Source organism: Orycteropus afer, unplaced genomic scaffold, assembly GCF_000298275.1.
Source record: "Orycteropus afer afer isolate SDZICR_OR568_19922 unplaced genomic scaffold, OryAfe1.0 scaffold00078, whole genome shotgun sequence".
In the NCBI taxonomy this organism is placed as follows: domain Eukaryota; kingdom Metazoa; phylum Chordata; class Mammalia; order Tubulidentata; family Orycteropodidae; genus Orycteropus; species Orycteropus afer.
Genome location: NW_006921665.1, coordinates 5735123 through 5748903, shown reverse-complemented (window position 1 = coordinate 5748903; position 13781 = coordinate 5735123). Strand labels below are relative to the sequence as shown.

At 38.7% G+C, this 13781-nt stretch overlaps 1 protein-coding gene across 1 annotated transcript in view; it reads left to right on the top strand.

The window, feature by feature from the left end:
- The window catches only part of IFNAR1 (interferon alpha and beta receptor subunit 1), a 24278-nt gene extending 23067 nt beyond the window's left edge, over positions 1-1211 (top strand). The window contains exon 10 of the mRNA XM_007941306.1: positions 972-1211. Coding sequence (XP_007939497.1) covers positions 972-1211 — 240 coding nt within the window. The remainder of the gene's footprint in view (positions 1-971) is intronic.
- Positions 1212-13781: the final 12570 nt, after the last annotated feature.

Genomic DNA, 13781 nt, shown 5'->3' with positions numbered 1-13781 from the left:
TTTATAAAAGAAGCCTTGGGACCAGAAAATGCTGATAGAGTAAGCAGGAGAATAATTCAGTAGGAATAATATGTATAATCAACTTTTAATGCTAACATACTTTGAGGTTGGTTTGTTTTTATGGCTGATCTGGGTTATTTTTTAATACCAGGCCAGCTTCTCTGCACTGTCTAGCAATATCAGGTACCCCTGCTACTTAGCCTGTATGTTCTCAAGAAAATGTAACTTATTTAACATTGTGATGAGGGAAAAAAATGTAACTAGGGAAAAAAGAAACTATTTATAAAACATACTTAATGCTTTCCAAAGGCAACCTTTAGCTCCTTGGTTACAACCTGTGGAGGTATATTTCTTTGTCAGCAGCTAGTTGAGGTATGTGCTGTGTTTGGTGGTTAATGATAGTATGTATGTTCCTGTCAGGAAATACTAGGAGACCTAGTGGTGCAGTGGTTATCTATTCAGCTGCTAACTGAAAGATCTGCAGTTGAAATCCACCAGCTATGCTACAGGAGAAAGATGTGGCAGGCAGTCTGCTTCTGTAAAGATTATAGCCTAGGAAACCCTATGGGGCAGTTCTTAGTTGAACAGAAGTTGTTAATTTATTACTTATATTTCTTCTGGATATTTGTGAATTGGATAAAATCAGTTTATGTTTCCATGATCCCAGTGCTATCTCCTTTCCCTCCTCTCTGCTCTTCTACACTCTACCCTTGATAACACAATACACTTTCCTCAGATGCGTATCACAGACTCACCAGAAAAGATAGTAAAATGTAAGTGACCTTATTAATGTCAATCTTATCTTAAATATTATTATGTCATTAGTATGCTCTTAGCTTACTTTTTAACATGTATGCCAAAAGATCAGTTTTCTAAATAAAGGATCTAAGAAAGTAAAGCTATTAGAAGTAGAAAACTAATTTATATTATTGTAAGTAATTTGTTTCTGTTCTCTCCTATTTTTGAATTAGCATTTCTCTAAATGGTCACTAAAGAATCTACTCCTTTCCACTTCTGAGGAACAAACTGAAAGATGTTTTATAATTGAAAATATGAACACTCTTACTATAGTAGAAGAAACTAATCAAATTGATGAAGATCACAGAAAATACAGTTCCCAAACTAGTCAAGATTCAGGAAACTATTCTAATGAGGATGAAAATAGCGGAGGTGATGTAAGTGAAGAAGTTCTACTGCAGGAAATCATGTGACCAGAAATCAACTAAAAAATATTAGGGAAGTTTGTGGAAGTTATTCTGGGAACCTGCTCTTTTCAGTAACTAAAAAGCAGATATTTGGTTGTTGGGAAAGAAAAAAATATTAAAATCATGTTGTTGTTTGTTGTTGTTGTTACGTGCCATCAAGTCAGACCCAACTCATAGCGACCCCTCCTTGGGTTTCCGAGGTGGTATCACTACGGAAGTAGATTGCTCAACCTTCCTTCCGAGGAGTGGCTGGTGGGTTTGAACCGCCAGCCTTCTGGTTAGCAGTCAAGTGCCTTAGGCACTATGCTACCAGAGCGCCTGTAAAAAATTTTAGGGGGATTTTAGCCATTTATCCCAAGAACCATTGTCTTCTGCAATACCAGTCACCTACACATTACATGATATATGGTTAAAACCTGTAGTCTCTTGATTATACATTAAGACTTCCTGATTAGTGGCTTATTAAACAAAGCTTGATTAGAATTCACAATCACTAAGGTTATAGGGAAATGGGTACCTATCTAATTAGGGAACTTACTGTTATTTTTCAGGATCTAGGAGCATACAGAGGTGAGTCATAGTTTATAAAAGAAGCCTTGGGACCAGAAAATGCTGATAGAGTAAGCAGGAGAATAATTCAGTAGGAATAATATGTATAATCAACTTTTAATGCTAACATACTTTGAGGTTGGTTGGTTTTTATAAAGGCTGATCTGGGTTATTTTTTAATACCAGGCCAGCTTCTCTGCACTGTCTAGCAATATCAGGTACCCCTGCTACTTAGCCTGTATGTTCTCAAGAAAATGTAATTTAACATTGTGATGAGGGAAAAAAATGTAACTAGGGAAAAAAGAAACTATTTATAAAACATATGTAATGCTTTCCAGAGACAACCTATAGCTTATTTTTGAATTATTTAATATTTGGGATTACCCATTGTTATCTTTCTTTTGAAGGAAGTCTAGGAATTCTGGTGGTTCTAGGGCAAAATCCTCAACTTGAGTTGTTGAAACAAGGACCAATGAAAGAGAAAGGAGGTAAAGTTACAGAGAGTATGCTAGTCTTTACTGAGGTAACAGGTACATCTTGGTGGAAGAAAAAGTTGAAAAAACCTTCTTTGGAGAGGTCTGTGATGTGCAACACGTCCCCAACACCAAAGACAATATGATACTTCTTGCTAGACCTGCAGTCCACAGTTCCCGAATCATTTTAGCAAAGTACAAGGGGTGATCGTGGAGGCCAAGGATCTCCTTGGAGACACAGTTCTTTGGTGGAGAATCCCCAGTGTGACCCAGGGGCCTTTGGTTTAAAGTAGATCTTCTGGCTTGACCTTACATATATGAAGGTCCTGACACCTTCCAAATTTGTCTTAAAGAGGAGATTAGGAACCTTTAACGACCTGCTACCATTGGCTTTCACACTGCCAGTGTAGTGGCCCTACCCAGCATTCAGGTCCTGGATTTACTATAGTAAAAACTTCCTGGCTAGCCTAAAAAGAAACACCACCTTTGTAAACTGTGGAGAAGAGAAAACTTAGACATTGAAAAATAAAAGACCAACGAAACAGTTAGATTTCTTACATGTGGGAACACATTTCTTTAAATGTAAGTGTTAAGGCAGTTTGTGTTTCAGTGAATAAGCACCAGAGCAGCTAGTGGGGGTAGGGGGATTTCTTTATTTTTACCTGGTCTTCTACACATGAAATTGGCATTTGTATTCTGTTCTTTATTGTGTTCTACACGTTGCTTAGGATGTGTTTACCTGTGAAGTGTTAGGTTGTTTTTTTTAAAAAGTATTTTACTTGGAAATACTATGTACTTGGCATCAGTCAATTGCCTCAATATCACAATATTGATAGTTCTTGTACTGGCTGGATGTAATAACTCATATGAAAGAATTGTATTTTTAGAACCAGAAATATTAATATATGTAAGTATTGTATATGGTGTATTTATGTACATATATATAAACAGTAGCATGGACCTATAAACATACACACAGACACCTATACACATATACATGGTAGGGACCTTATTCCATTAGTATGGCCATAAAGTACTTATTAGTATAGATTCTAACTAGGAAACTAGAAATACTGCTCAGAACTATGAACTTTAGAATCTAACCAGAAATTTGCAACCTGTAAAACTTATTTTAAGGATATAATTTAGCATTTGTATTATTTTCCCAAAGGAACCCTGGTAGCACAGTGGTTAAAACTCTGGGCTGCTAACTTAAGGTTGGCAGTTCAAACCCACCAGCCACTTCATGGAAGAAAAATATGGCAATCTGCTTCTGTAAAAATTACAGCCTTGGAAACCTTATGGGGCTGTTTTACTCTGTTCTAGAGGATCGCTATGAGTTGGAATTGACTGAAAGGCAAATGATTTGAGGTTTTGTTTTTATCTTTTTTTTGTATTGTTTTCCCAAGGTATAACCTTGGGAGCTCTAGTGGCATAGTGCCTAAAGCATTTGACTGCTAACCAGAAGGTTGGAGGTTTGAACCCACCAGTCACTCCTCAGAAGGAAGATTGGGCAGTCTACTTCATAGAGATACTATCTCGGAAACCCAAGGAGGGGTTGCTATGAGTCGGATCCGACTCGACAGCAGAGAGTTTGGTTTTTGGTTTGTTTAACCTTGGGGGTTATTCAGAAGCTTTCCTCCCCCTCCCCCCGTAACACTACAAGTACTTGACATGTAATATATTTGTTTTGTTTGGTGTATATCTTCCCCCACTGGAATATAAACTTCAGAAAGCAGGGGTTTTGTTTTATTCATTACTGGATTTGTAGCAGCTCAACAACCATTTAGTACCTTGCACATAGAAGGTGTTCAGAAAATAATTATTGAATGAGTGAAATCAAAATTTGAATCAAGTGGGTTGTTTCTGACCATGTTTGTATGTTTTATTAGGCTGTGGAAGGACATAACCATGTTTTCAGTATTTTTACACCTACTATTTACTTACCAACTATCTCATTATCCAACATTTCATGTTTAGGACAATAGTGAAAAATCCTATCTGACTATTTTACATATTACCAGTGCATTTCTGGCAGTAACAAACACCAGGGTATGAGGTGAGAGTATGTGTCAACTTGGCTGGGCCATGATTCTCTGTGTTTTGTTAATAATGTAATGATGTAATTTGGCAGTTCTGTAATGATGAAATTTAGCAGTTATATGATGGTGTAGTCATCCTCCATTTTGTGATCTGATATGGTCATCTCCCATATCATAACACTAATTTTTGTGTAATGACTTGGTCTTTGGAACCTTAACATGTTAAGAGTGAGTGTATATCTTTTTTATTTTTGTCCTAATCCCTACTGCTGTAAACAATTTTATAAAATAAACAATGGGCTTAGAAGTCTTGTTTTTGTTTTTTTTATTGTACTTAAATAAATTTTTATGCACTGAAGGTGCTGCAGTTGATGCCCTTCAAAATGTATCCATGATAGAGGGTGTTAATTCCGCCTTTCTTTCATGCAAAGGATATATCAGTTTCCTACACTTGCTGTGGTTTTGGCCCTACTTAGAACTCATGTTCTAGCTGTGTATATCATATGGATGAAGAATTAATAATTCATGAGGATGGAGAAAAGAAAAAGTTAATGCACATCCCTGTGCATTACAGCACTGTTCACATAGCAAAAAGAAGGAAACAACCTAAATACCCATCAGCGGAGGAGAGGATCAACAAACTGGTACAAACACACAGTGGAATACTATGAAACATTAAAGAACTGGCTAAATATAACGTGGATGAACATAGAGGCCATAATACTAAGTGAAGGTAGTCACCCACAAAAGGACAAATACTGTATGAGACCACTATTGTAAAAAGTCAAGAACAGAATTTCACAAAAAAATATTTTCTGATGGTTGCAAGAAGTGGGTGGGGAAGTGAGGGTAAACCACTAACTAGAGGGTGGATACATATTAACTTGGGTGAAAGGAAAGGTTAAAAAACAGAGTTCCGGTAAGATGGCAGACTAGGCAGACAAACTACACAGGCCTTCTTCAACAAAGAGGAACCAATTAACAGATTGAGAACATAATCCTGAAGCCCAGAGCTTTGAAAGGAAGGATATAGAAGTGGACTAAAGTCCAGTTAGTAAAAGAACCTGTGTGAAAACAGTCAAAAAGACAGACGGAGCTGCAGACTGTCAGCGATCCTGATGGCACAGATAGCTTGGATGTTGCCAAGTGGTGTTATGACCTAAGAACCTAAAAATCACCTCTGCTGGCCAGGGCCTATAGAGAGGACTGCACTAGTGGCTGGTGAATATAAAGGGGAGTAGTGAAGAGAAGAGATGGGCTGAGCTGTGGATTTTTTGCTGTCTGGAGGGTGCAGCCATTTTGAATATTTACAAGCAGTTTGACCATTTTGGATATTTAAAGCAACAGCGTTCTCTCAGATTCCAGGGATGTAAGACTAGGCTCTGCTTGCTGGGGACTGGAAAGGTACGATATTCCCCTGTTGTTGTTACGTGCCTTCTAGTCAGACCCGAGTCATAGTGACTCCTCCTTGGATTTCTGAGGCAGTATCACTATGGAAGATTGCCCAACCTTCCTTCCGAGCAGTGGCTGGTGGGTTTGAACCACTGCCTTCTGGTTAGCAGTCAAGTGCCTTAGGCACGATATTCCCCTAGTTACTCTTACACCCCACACCCTCTTGGTGAACAGAGGTGTGGCCATCCCTCACTCCCACCCACCTTCCTGGCTGGCAGGAATTTCATCCCAGTCTGTGTGATCTGATGGAGCCTAGGTGCCCTACCTCACCCTGCCCAGACATTTTTTTTTTTCTTTTTTCAGTTTGTTTTGTTTTTGTCTGTTTTAAATTTTTTTTTTTTCTTGTTCTTTTTATTGTTATTCTTTCTTCTTCCCTTCCCAGGTTCTAGTTTTTGGCTTTTTCTCTCTTCCCTTTGCTTGGTTCCCATTTGTTTGTTTCTTGTGGTTCCCCCATTCCTTGTTTTTTTTTTTTTTTTTTTGCATATTTCCCACTTTTTTCTTCATTATTCTGCTACTCCACCTCTTTTCTCTTATCCTGCCCCTCCCCAGCTATTGAAGTTTTTCCCCTTTTTTCTATTCATATTTCTTTTAATTATATTCATTTATTGCATTTTTTTTTTCTCTTTTTTTGGTGATTGTTCCTGTGTGTTTATGCAGTGTGTGTTTTTTGTCCTCTTGCTTTTATTTTTTTGATGGCTTTTCAGTTGTTTTTGTCTTGGAGACAGCAGCTGTGCCCATACAATCCAACAGATCCACCTGCCTTGGTGATAGAAAGAACACTGGAGATCACATGATAGAATTTTGCAAGACCAACAACTTATTCATTGCAAATACCTTTTTTCAGCAACACAAACAGTGGCTATACATGTGGACTTCAACAGATTAGAGTATGCAGGAATCAGATTGACTACATCTGTGGCAAGAGATGATGGAAAATCTCAATATCTTCAGCCAAAACCAGGCCAGGACCATCAACTTCTCTTATGCAAGCTGAAGTTGAAGTTGAAGAAAATTAAAACAAGTCCATAAGAGCCAAAATATGACCTTGAATATATTATCCCTCCTGAATTTAGAGACCATCTAAAGAATAGATCTGATGTGTTGAACACTACTGACTGAAAACCAGAGGAACTGTGGGATGACATCAAGAACATCATCCATGAAGAAAGCAAAAGGTCATTAAAAAGATAGGAAAGGAAGAAAAGGCCAAAATGGATGTCAGAAAAGACTCTGAAACTTGCCCTTGAGTGAAGAGTAGCTAAAGCAGATGAAAGAAATGACAAGATAAAAGAGCTAAACAAGATTTCAAAGAGCAGCTCGAGAAGACAAAGTCAGTTATTATAATGAAATGTGCAAAGACCTGGAGTTAGAAAACCAAAAGGGAAGAACATACTCGGCATTTCTCAAGCTGAAAGAACCGAAGAAAAAATTTAAGCCTCACATTGCAATATTGAAAGGTTCAAAATATTGAATGATGCAGGAAACATCAAAAGAAGATGGAAGGAATACACACAGTCGCTATACCAAAAAGAATTGGTCTATGTTCATCCATTTCAGGAGGTGGCATATGATCAAGAACCAGTGGTATTGAAAGAAGAAGTAAAAGTTACACAGAAGGTATTGATGAAGAACAAGCCTCCAGGAACTGACAGAATACCCACTGAGATATTTCAACAAACGGATGCTGTGCTAGAGACACTCACTTGGCTATGCCAAGAAATTTGGAAGACAGCTTCCTGGCCAACTGACTGGAAGAAATCCATATTTGTACCCATTCTAAAGAAAGGTGATCTCACAGAATGTGAAAATTATCAAACAATATCATTAATACCACATGCAAGTAAAATCTTACTGAAGATAATTCAAAAGTGGTTGCAGCAGTATATTGACAGAGAACTTCCAGAAATACAAGCTGGATTCAGAAGAGGATGTGGAATGAGGGATATCATTGCTGATGTCAGATGGATCTTGGCTCAAAGCAAAGAATACCAGAAAGATGTTACTTGTGTTTTATCGACCATGCAAAAGCATTTGATTGTGTGGATCATAACAAATTATGCATTAACACTGAGAAGAATGGGAATTGCAGAACACTTAATTGTACTCATGAGGAATCTGTACATAGACCCAGAGACTGTCGTTAAAACAGAACAAGAGGGCACTGCATGGTTTAAAATCAGGAATGGAGTGTGTCAGGGTTGCATCCTTTCACCATACTTATTCAATCTGTATGCTGACCAATAATCCCAGAAGCTGGACTATAGAAGAAGAATGTGGCACCAGAATTGGAGGAAGACTCATTAACAAGCTGAGAACATGAACGACACAACTTTGCTTGCTGAAAGTGAGGATGACCTGAAGCACTTACTGATGAAAAAGACTACAGTCTGCAGAATGGATTACACCTCAATATAAAGAAAACAAAACTCCTCACAACTGGACAGTAGGCAGCATCATGATAAATGGAGAGAAGATTGAAGTTGTCGAAGACTTCATATTACTTGGTTCTACAATCAACACCAATGGAAGCAGCAGTCAAGATATCAGACAACGTCGAGCATCTATCTAAGATGCAGCTAATGGTCTCTTCTCATTGAAAGTGAAGAAGAGTGAAGAAAACCAAGGACATTTGGAAACAATCAGCCTTAGGATATGATGGACCTTGAGACCAGAAAAATCAGATAGTGCCCAGCTTACCAATGCCAACCACTTGGGAAGGGATTAAACTGGAGATCCTGGATAGAGAGGGAGAAAAAACATGGAACAAAATTCAAAAACACAGTAATGACTAGAATCGCTGGTCCGATGGAGTCTGGGGGGACACCCAGGACTATAGGACACTTCAAGCCTAGGATAAAACTCACTCCCAAGGGCTGCAACAGTCCTAAGACTTATATGCAGAACACCCAATCCAGGGCGATGTACCCACTTACTCTACAGATTTATATTCCTTGGAGCAATTGGCCATGGGGCACCAGAGGGACAACATTCACAGGGAGGAAAAACTAAACAGACAGGAGTGCATAACTAAGAAGGGCACAGGGGTGGGGGAATCACTGAGAAGGGAGAGGAGGAGAGTGGCTTAGGGTTGGGGATGGTAATTGGGGAGTGAAACCAAATGTACATGAATTGTTGAATGTAAAACAAATTCTGCTCTGTAAATTTGCATCCAGAGCACATTTATATATATATATATATATATATATATATCAGATGAAATATAGCACTGGGCAAATCTGCTGCCAAAGACCTCTTCAAATGCTGAAGAGCAAAGATATCTTCTTGAAAACTAAGGTGCGCCTGACACAAGCCATGGTATTTTCAATCACCTCATATACATGTGAGAGCTGGACAATGAAAAAGGAAAATTGATGAAGAGTTGATGCTTTTAAGTTGTGATGTTGGCAGAGAATGCTGAAAGTACCATGGACTGCTAAAAGAACTAACAACTCTGTCCTAGAACAAGTGCAGCCAGAACCTTGGAAGAGAGAATGGCTAGACTTCATCTCACCTACTTTGGTCATGTTGTCAGAAGGGACCATTTCCTGGAAAAGGATATCATGCTTGGTAGGGTGGAGGGTCAACGGAAAAGGCGAAGGCCCTCAACAAGATGGATTGACACAGTGGCTACAATGATGGGCTCTGGTGTAGCAAGGGATATGGAGCTGTCACAGGACCAGGCAGTGTTTTGTTCTGCTATGCATAGGGTCACTATGAGTCAAGATGACTCAACAGCACCTAACAACAATTGTCATTTCCAAGTCAATTTCAACTCATAGTTACCCTATAGGACAAGGTAAAACTGCTCTATAGGGTTTTTCCTAGGCTGTAAACTTTATGGAGGCAGACTGCCACTTCTTTAACAGAGCAGCTGGTGGGTTTGAACTAATGACTTTTTGGTTAGCAGTCAAGCATTTAACCACTGTGACACCAAGACTCTGATCCCTAAATGACTATGTTGTGAAGAAACATTAAGGCAGTGTAGCAGATGTATTTTTATTGTTTAGTGTTGCTAGATGTAGCAAATATATAATGACCAGTTAAATTAGAATTTTAGGTAAACTGAATAATTTTTTAGTGTGTGTCCTAAATATTACATGGACTTACTCACACTTTAAAAAATGTATAATGCTTTTAATATTCTGGCATTTTACTGAAAGAGATAATTGCAAATTTTATAGTGTAAAAGTAAATGCCCTCTTAGAAATCTTCCTAAGTGGTCTCTACCACATAAACATCTTCTGTGTGGTGAAAAACATGTAAAACTATTCACTATAGACTATTGAGGAGCTCTGGTAGCATAGTGCCTAAAGCACTTGACTGCTCACCAGAAGGCTGGAGGTTCAAACCCACCAGCCACTCCTCGGAAGGAAGGTTGGGCAATCCTACTTCCGTAGTGATACTGCCTCGGAAACCCAAGGAGGGGTCGCTATGAGTCGGGGCCGACTCGATGGCAAACAACAACAACAACAACAATAGACTATTGAGTAAACACCAGTAAGCCCGTGCATGCTTACCTCGCTTACTGTGTACTCTTTCCCTGTCAAGGATTGTAAATTTGAAAAGAAGCTTCAATTCTGTAGGAAGGTGTTGGGTGGATGGGAGAGAGACAGATGCCAGCCATACCTAGAAGCAGAATATTTGATATCATGCAAAATGTGAAACTGTTCACTAAAGTTTATAAGTAAGCACAAGGAAGCCCTTGGGCTTACCTTAGTTATTGATTAATCTCACACTGCTCTTCTTATAGCAACCATTAGTCATACATTAGTAAATCTACAGATGTTCTAGAGCCAACCTGCATAAGCATTTTGCAAAAATTGTTCCATTTGTCTTTCAAGAACAGAGTCAAATGTGCAAAAATACTCTTTCTGAGAACAGCCACAGTTTTGCCCACTTTACATTCTTCCAGATACAGCAGATTAACCCATTACTGTGAGTTTGGCCCAAGTGCCTCTCAATTTTCAGGTCTGTTAGCACATCCTTCTGCCCCTTTTGATCAAGCCTATACTATGGAGCACTAACTGAATCACTTACAATAGGGTCACCTTTCTTCTGCAAGGGGTTTTATCTGCCTTTTCATAAGGGGCTCTTTTCCTTGCCATGCTAATAGGGTTCATCTTCAAGGTGAGTTGGGTTAGTTCTCATCAGGGTAGGTAGCAGACAAGGTCACATGAGAAGAACAATTCAGGTCCATCCTAAACAGTATAAGTCAGTATGTAATATAGGCAGTCCCCAGGTTATGAACGTCTGACTTACAACTCCTAAACCAAAACACCCAAACCCACTACCATTGATTCCAACTCATAGCAACTCCATAGCATTTCCAAGTCTGCAAATCTTTACCAAAGTAGACTGCCTTGTTTTTCTTCCACAGAATGGCCGGTGCATCAAACTGCCGACTTTTGATTAGCAGCCAAATGCCTTAGCCACTGCCCCATCAGAGCTTCTACATGATCTTCAATGTTAGGTTAATTTGCCCTCACTTTGAAACAATTAAACCAACCTCTACTTACAACAAATTCTTCATCACAATCACCTTCACTTGCTGCACATGCAGCTTTTAATCAATGAAGACTTCAAGCTTTTTCTTACACTAAACTAAGGCTAAATAAAACGTATGCACCTTGTCTGATTTACCTAGAAATTCTTAAAGACACAGTTAGGAACAGATCTGTACAGAGGAACTGTACTCTAGAAGGAAAGAAAGAAAAATCATAAAACGTTGGCATAAATCTCTTCAAGATACATAATTCTTTGCATAGCAAGAGGAATCTTACCTTGATTACTAGCATCAGACAAAACATTTCATAAGGCATTTGACTACTCCTACAAATAATACAAGAAGCCCTGGTAAGTGCCTAAGGCATCTGACTGCTAACCAGAAGGTTGGTGGTTCAGACTCACCAGCCACTCTGTGGAAGCAAGACTGGGCAATCTACTTCCGTAAAGATCTACTGCCTCAGAAACCCAAAGGGGGTCACCATGAGTCGGAATTGACTCAATGGCAGTGGGTTTGGTTTACAAATAAAGCAATAATTAAAAGAATTAATCCATTTTACAATACTGAGCAGCCAAGAACTAATATTATTGAGCAACCAACTAACAATGTCTAAAATGGGAAAGTGAATACAACCAACTCACTTTGGTGCAGTTATTAATATCTTGTCAAGAAATAGTAACAATGGCACAGTCCCATCTTTGTTGAGAAAAATAAAGAGGCAAGAGTTAGTCTATTGTTTAGTACATTTTTAACAAGCGAGTCTAGAAATTTCTGTTGAGTTATCCCATCTGCAATATTTTCAACATTATGGCTATGGTAATGGACAATTTAATACTCCTAGGCTAGGGCAAAAAAGGTTCAAAGGAATACTTATCCTAATCCTGATTGTCCAGCTGTGTTGTTGTTAGGTGCCGTCAAGTCAGCTCCAACTCATAGCGACCCCATGTGTGACAGAATGAAACTGCCCAGTCCCACATCATTCTCACCAGTCTTCATTATACTTGAGCCCATTGTGGCAGCCACTGTGTCAGTCCATCTCACTGAGTGTCTTCCCCTTTTTTGCTGACCTTCTGTTTTACCAAGCATGCTATCTTTCTCCAGGGACTGGTCCCTTCCGACAAAATGACCAAGGTACATCAGACAAAATCTGGATATTCTCACTTCTAAGAAGGATTCCAGCTCTCTTTCTTCCAAGACAGACGTGTCTGTTCTGCTGGAAGTCCTGGTATCTTCAGTATTCTTCACCAACACCACAATTCAAATGTATCAATTCTTCTTCAGTCTTCCTTATTCATTGTCCAACTTTGACATACATACGAGGCTACTGAAAATGGCATGGCTTGGGTCAGACATACCTTAGTCTTCAAAGTGACATCTTTGCTCTTTAACACTTTAAAGAGGTCTTTTGCAGAAGATTTGCTCTGTATAATACATCATTTGATTTCTTGACTCTTCCTTCCATGGGTGTTGATTATGGATCAAACTAAAATGAAATCCTTGATAATGTCAATCTTTTCTCCATTTATCATGGCATCACTTATTGGTCCAGTTGTGAGGATTTTTGTCTTCTTTATGTTGAAGTGTAATCCATACTGAAGGCTGTAGTCTTTGATCTTTGTCAGTAAGTGCTTCAAGTCATCTTCACTTTCAGCAAGCAAGGTTGTGTCATCAGCATATCATAAGTGCTTAATGAGTTTCCCTCCAATCCTGATGTCATGTTCTTTTTCATATAGTGAAGCTTCTCAGATTATTTGCTCAGCATACAGATTGAATAAATATGTGCAAGGATACAACCCTGATGCACATGTTTCCTGATTTTAAACCATACAGTATACCCTTGTTCTGTTTTAACAACTGCCTCTTGGTCTCTGTACAGGTTCCATGTGAGCACAATTAAGTGTTCTGGAATTCCCATTCTTCATAATATTATCCATAATTTGTTATGATCCACACAGTAGAATGCCTTTGCACAGTCAATAATATTTGCTCTTTAACACTTTGAAGAGGTCTTTTGCAGCAGTGTTAAAGAGTAAACATCTTTCTGGTATTCTTTGCTTTCAGCCAAGATCTATTGGACATCAGCAATGTTATCCCTCGTCCCATGCCCTCTTTTGAATCCAGATTGAATTTCAGGCAGTTCCCTGTCAATGTATGACTACAACCATTTTTCAATTATCTTCAACAAAATTTTACCTACATGTGATACTAATGATATTGTTTGATAATTTCTGCATTCTGTTGGATTACCTTTCTTTGGAATGAGCACAAATATGGATCTCTTCTAGTCTTTTGATCAGGTAGCTGTCTTCCAAATTTCTTGGCATAAACAAGTGAGTGCCTTCACTACTGCATTCATTTGTTGAAACATCTCAATGGTATGCCATCAGTTTCTGGAACCTTGTTTTTCAGCAGTTCCTTCAGTGCAGCTTGGACTTCTTCCTTCAGCACCATTGGTTCTTGATCATTTGCTACTTCCTGAAATGGTTGAATGTCTATCAGTTCTCTTTGGTACGGTGATTGTCTGTATTTCTTCCATCTTCTTTTGAAGCCTCCTGCA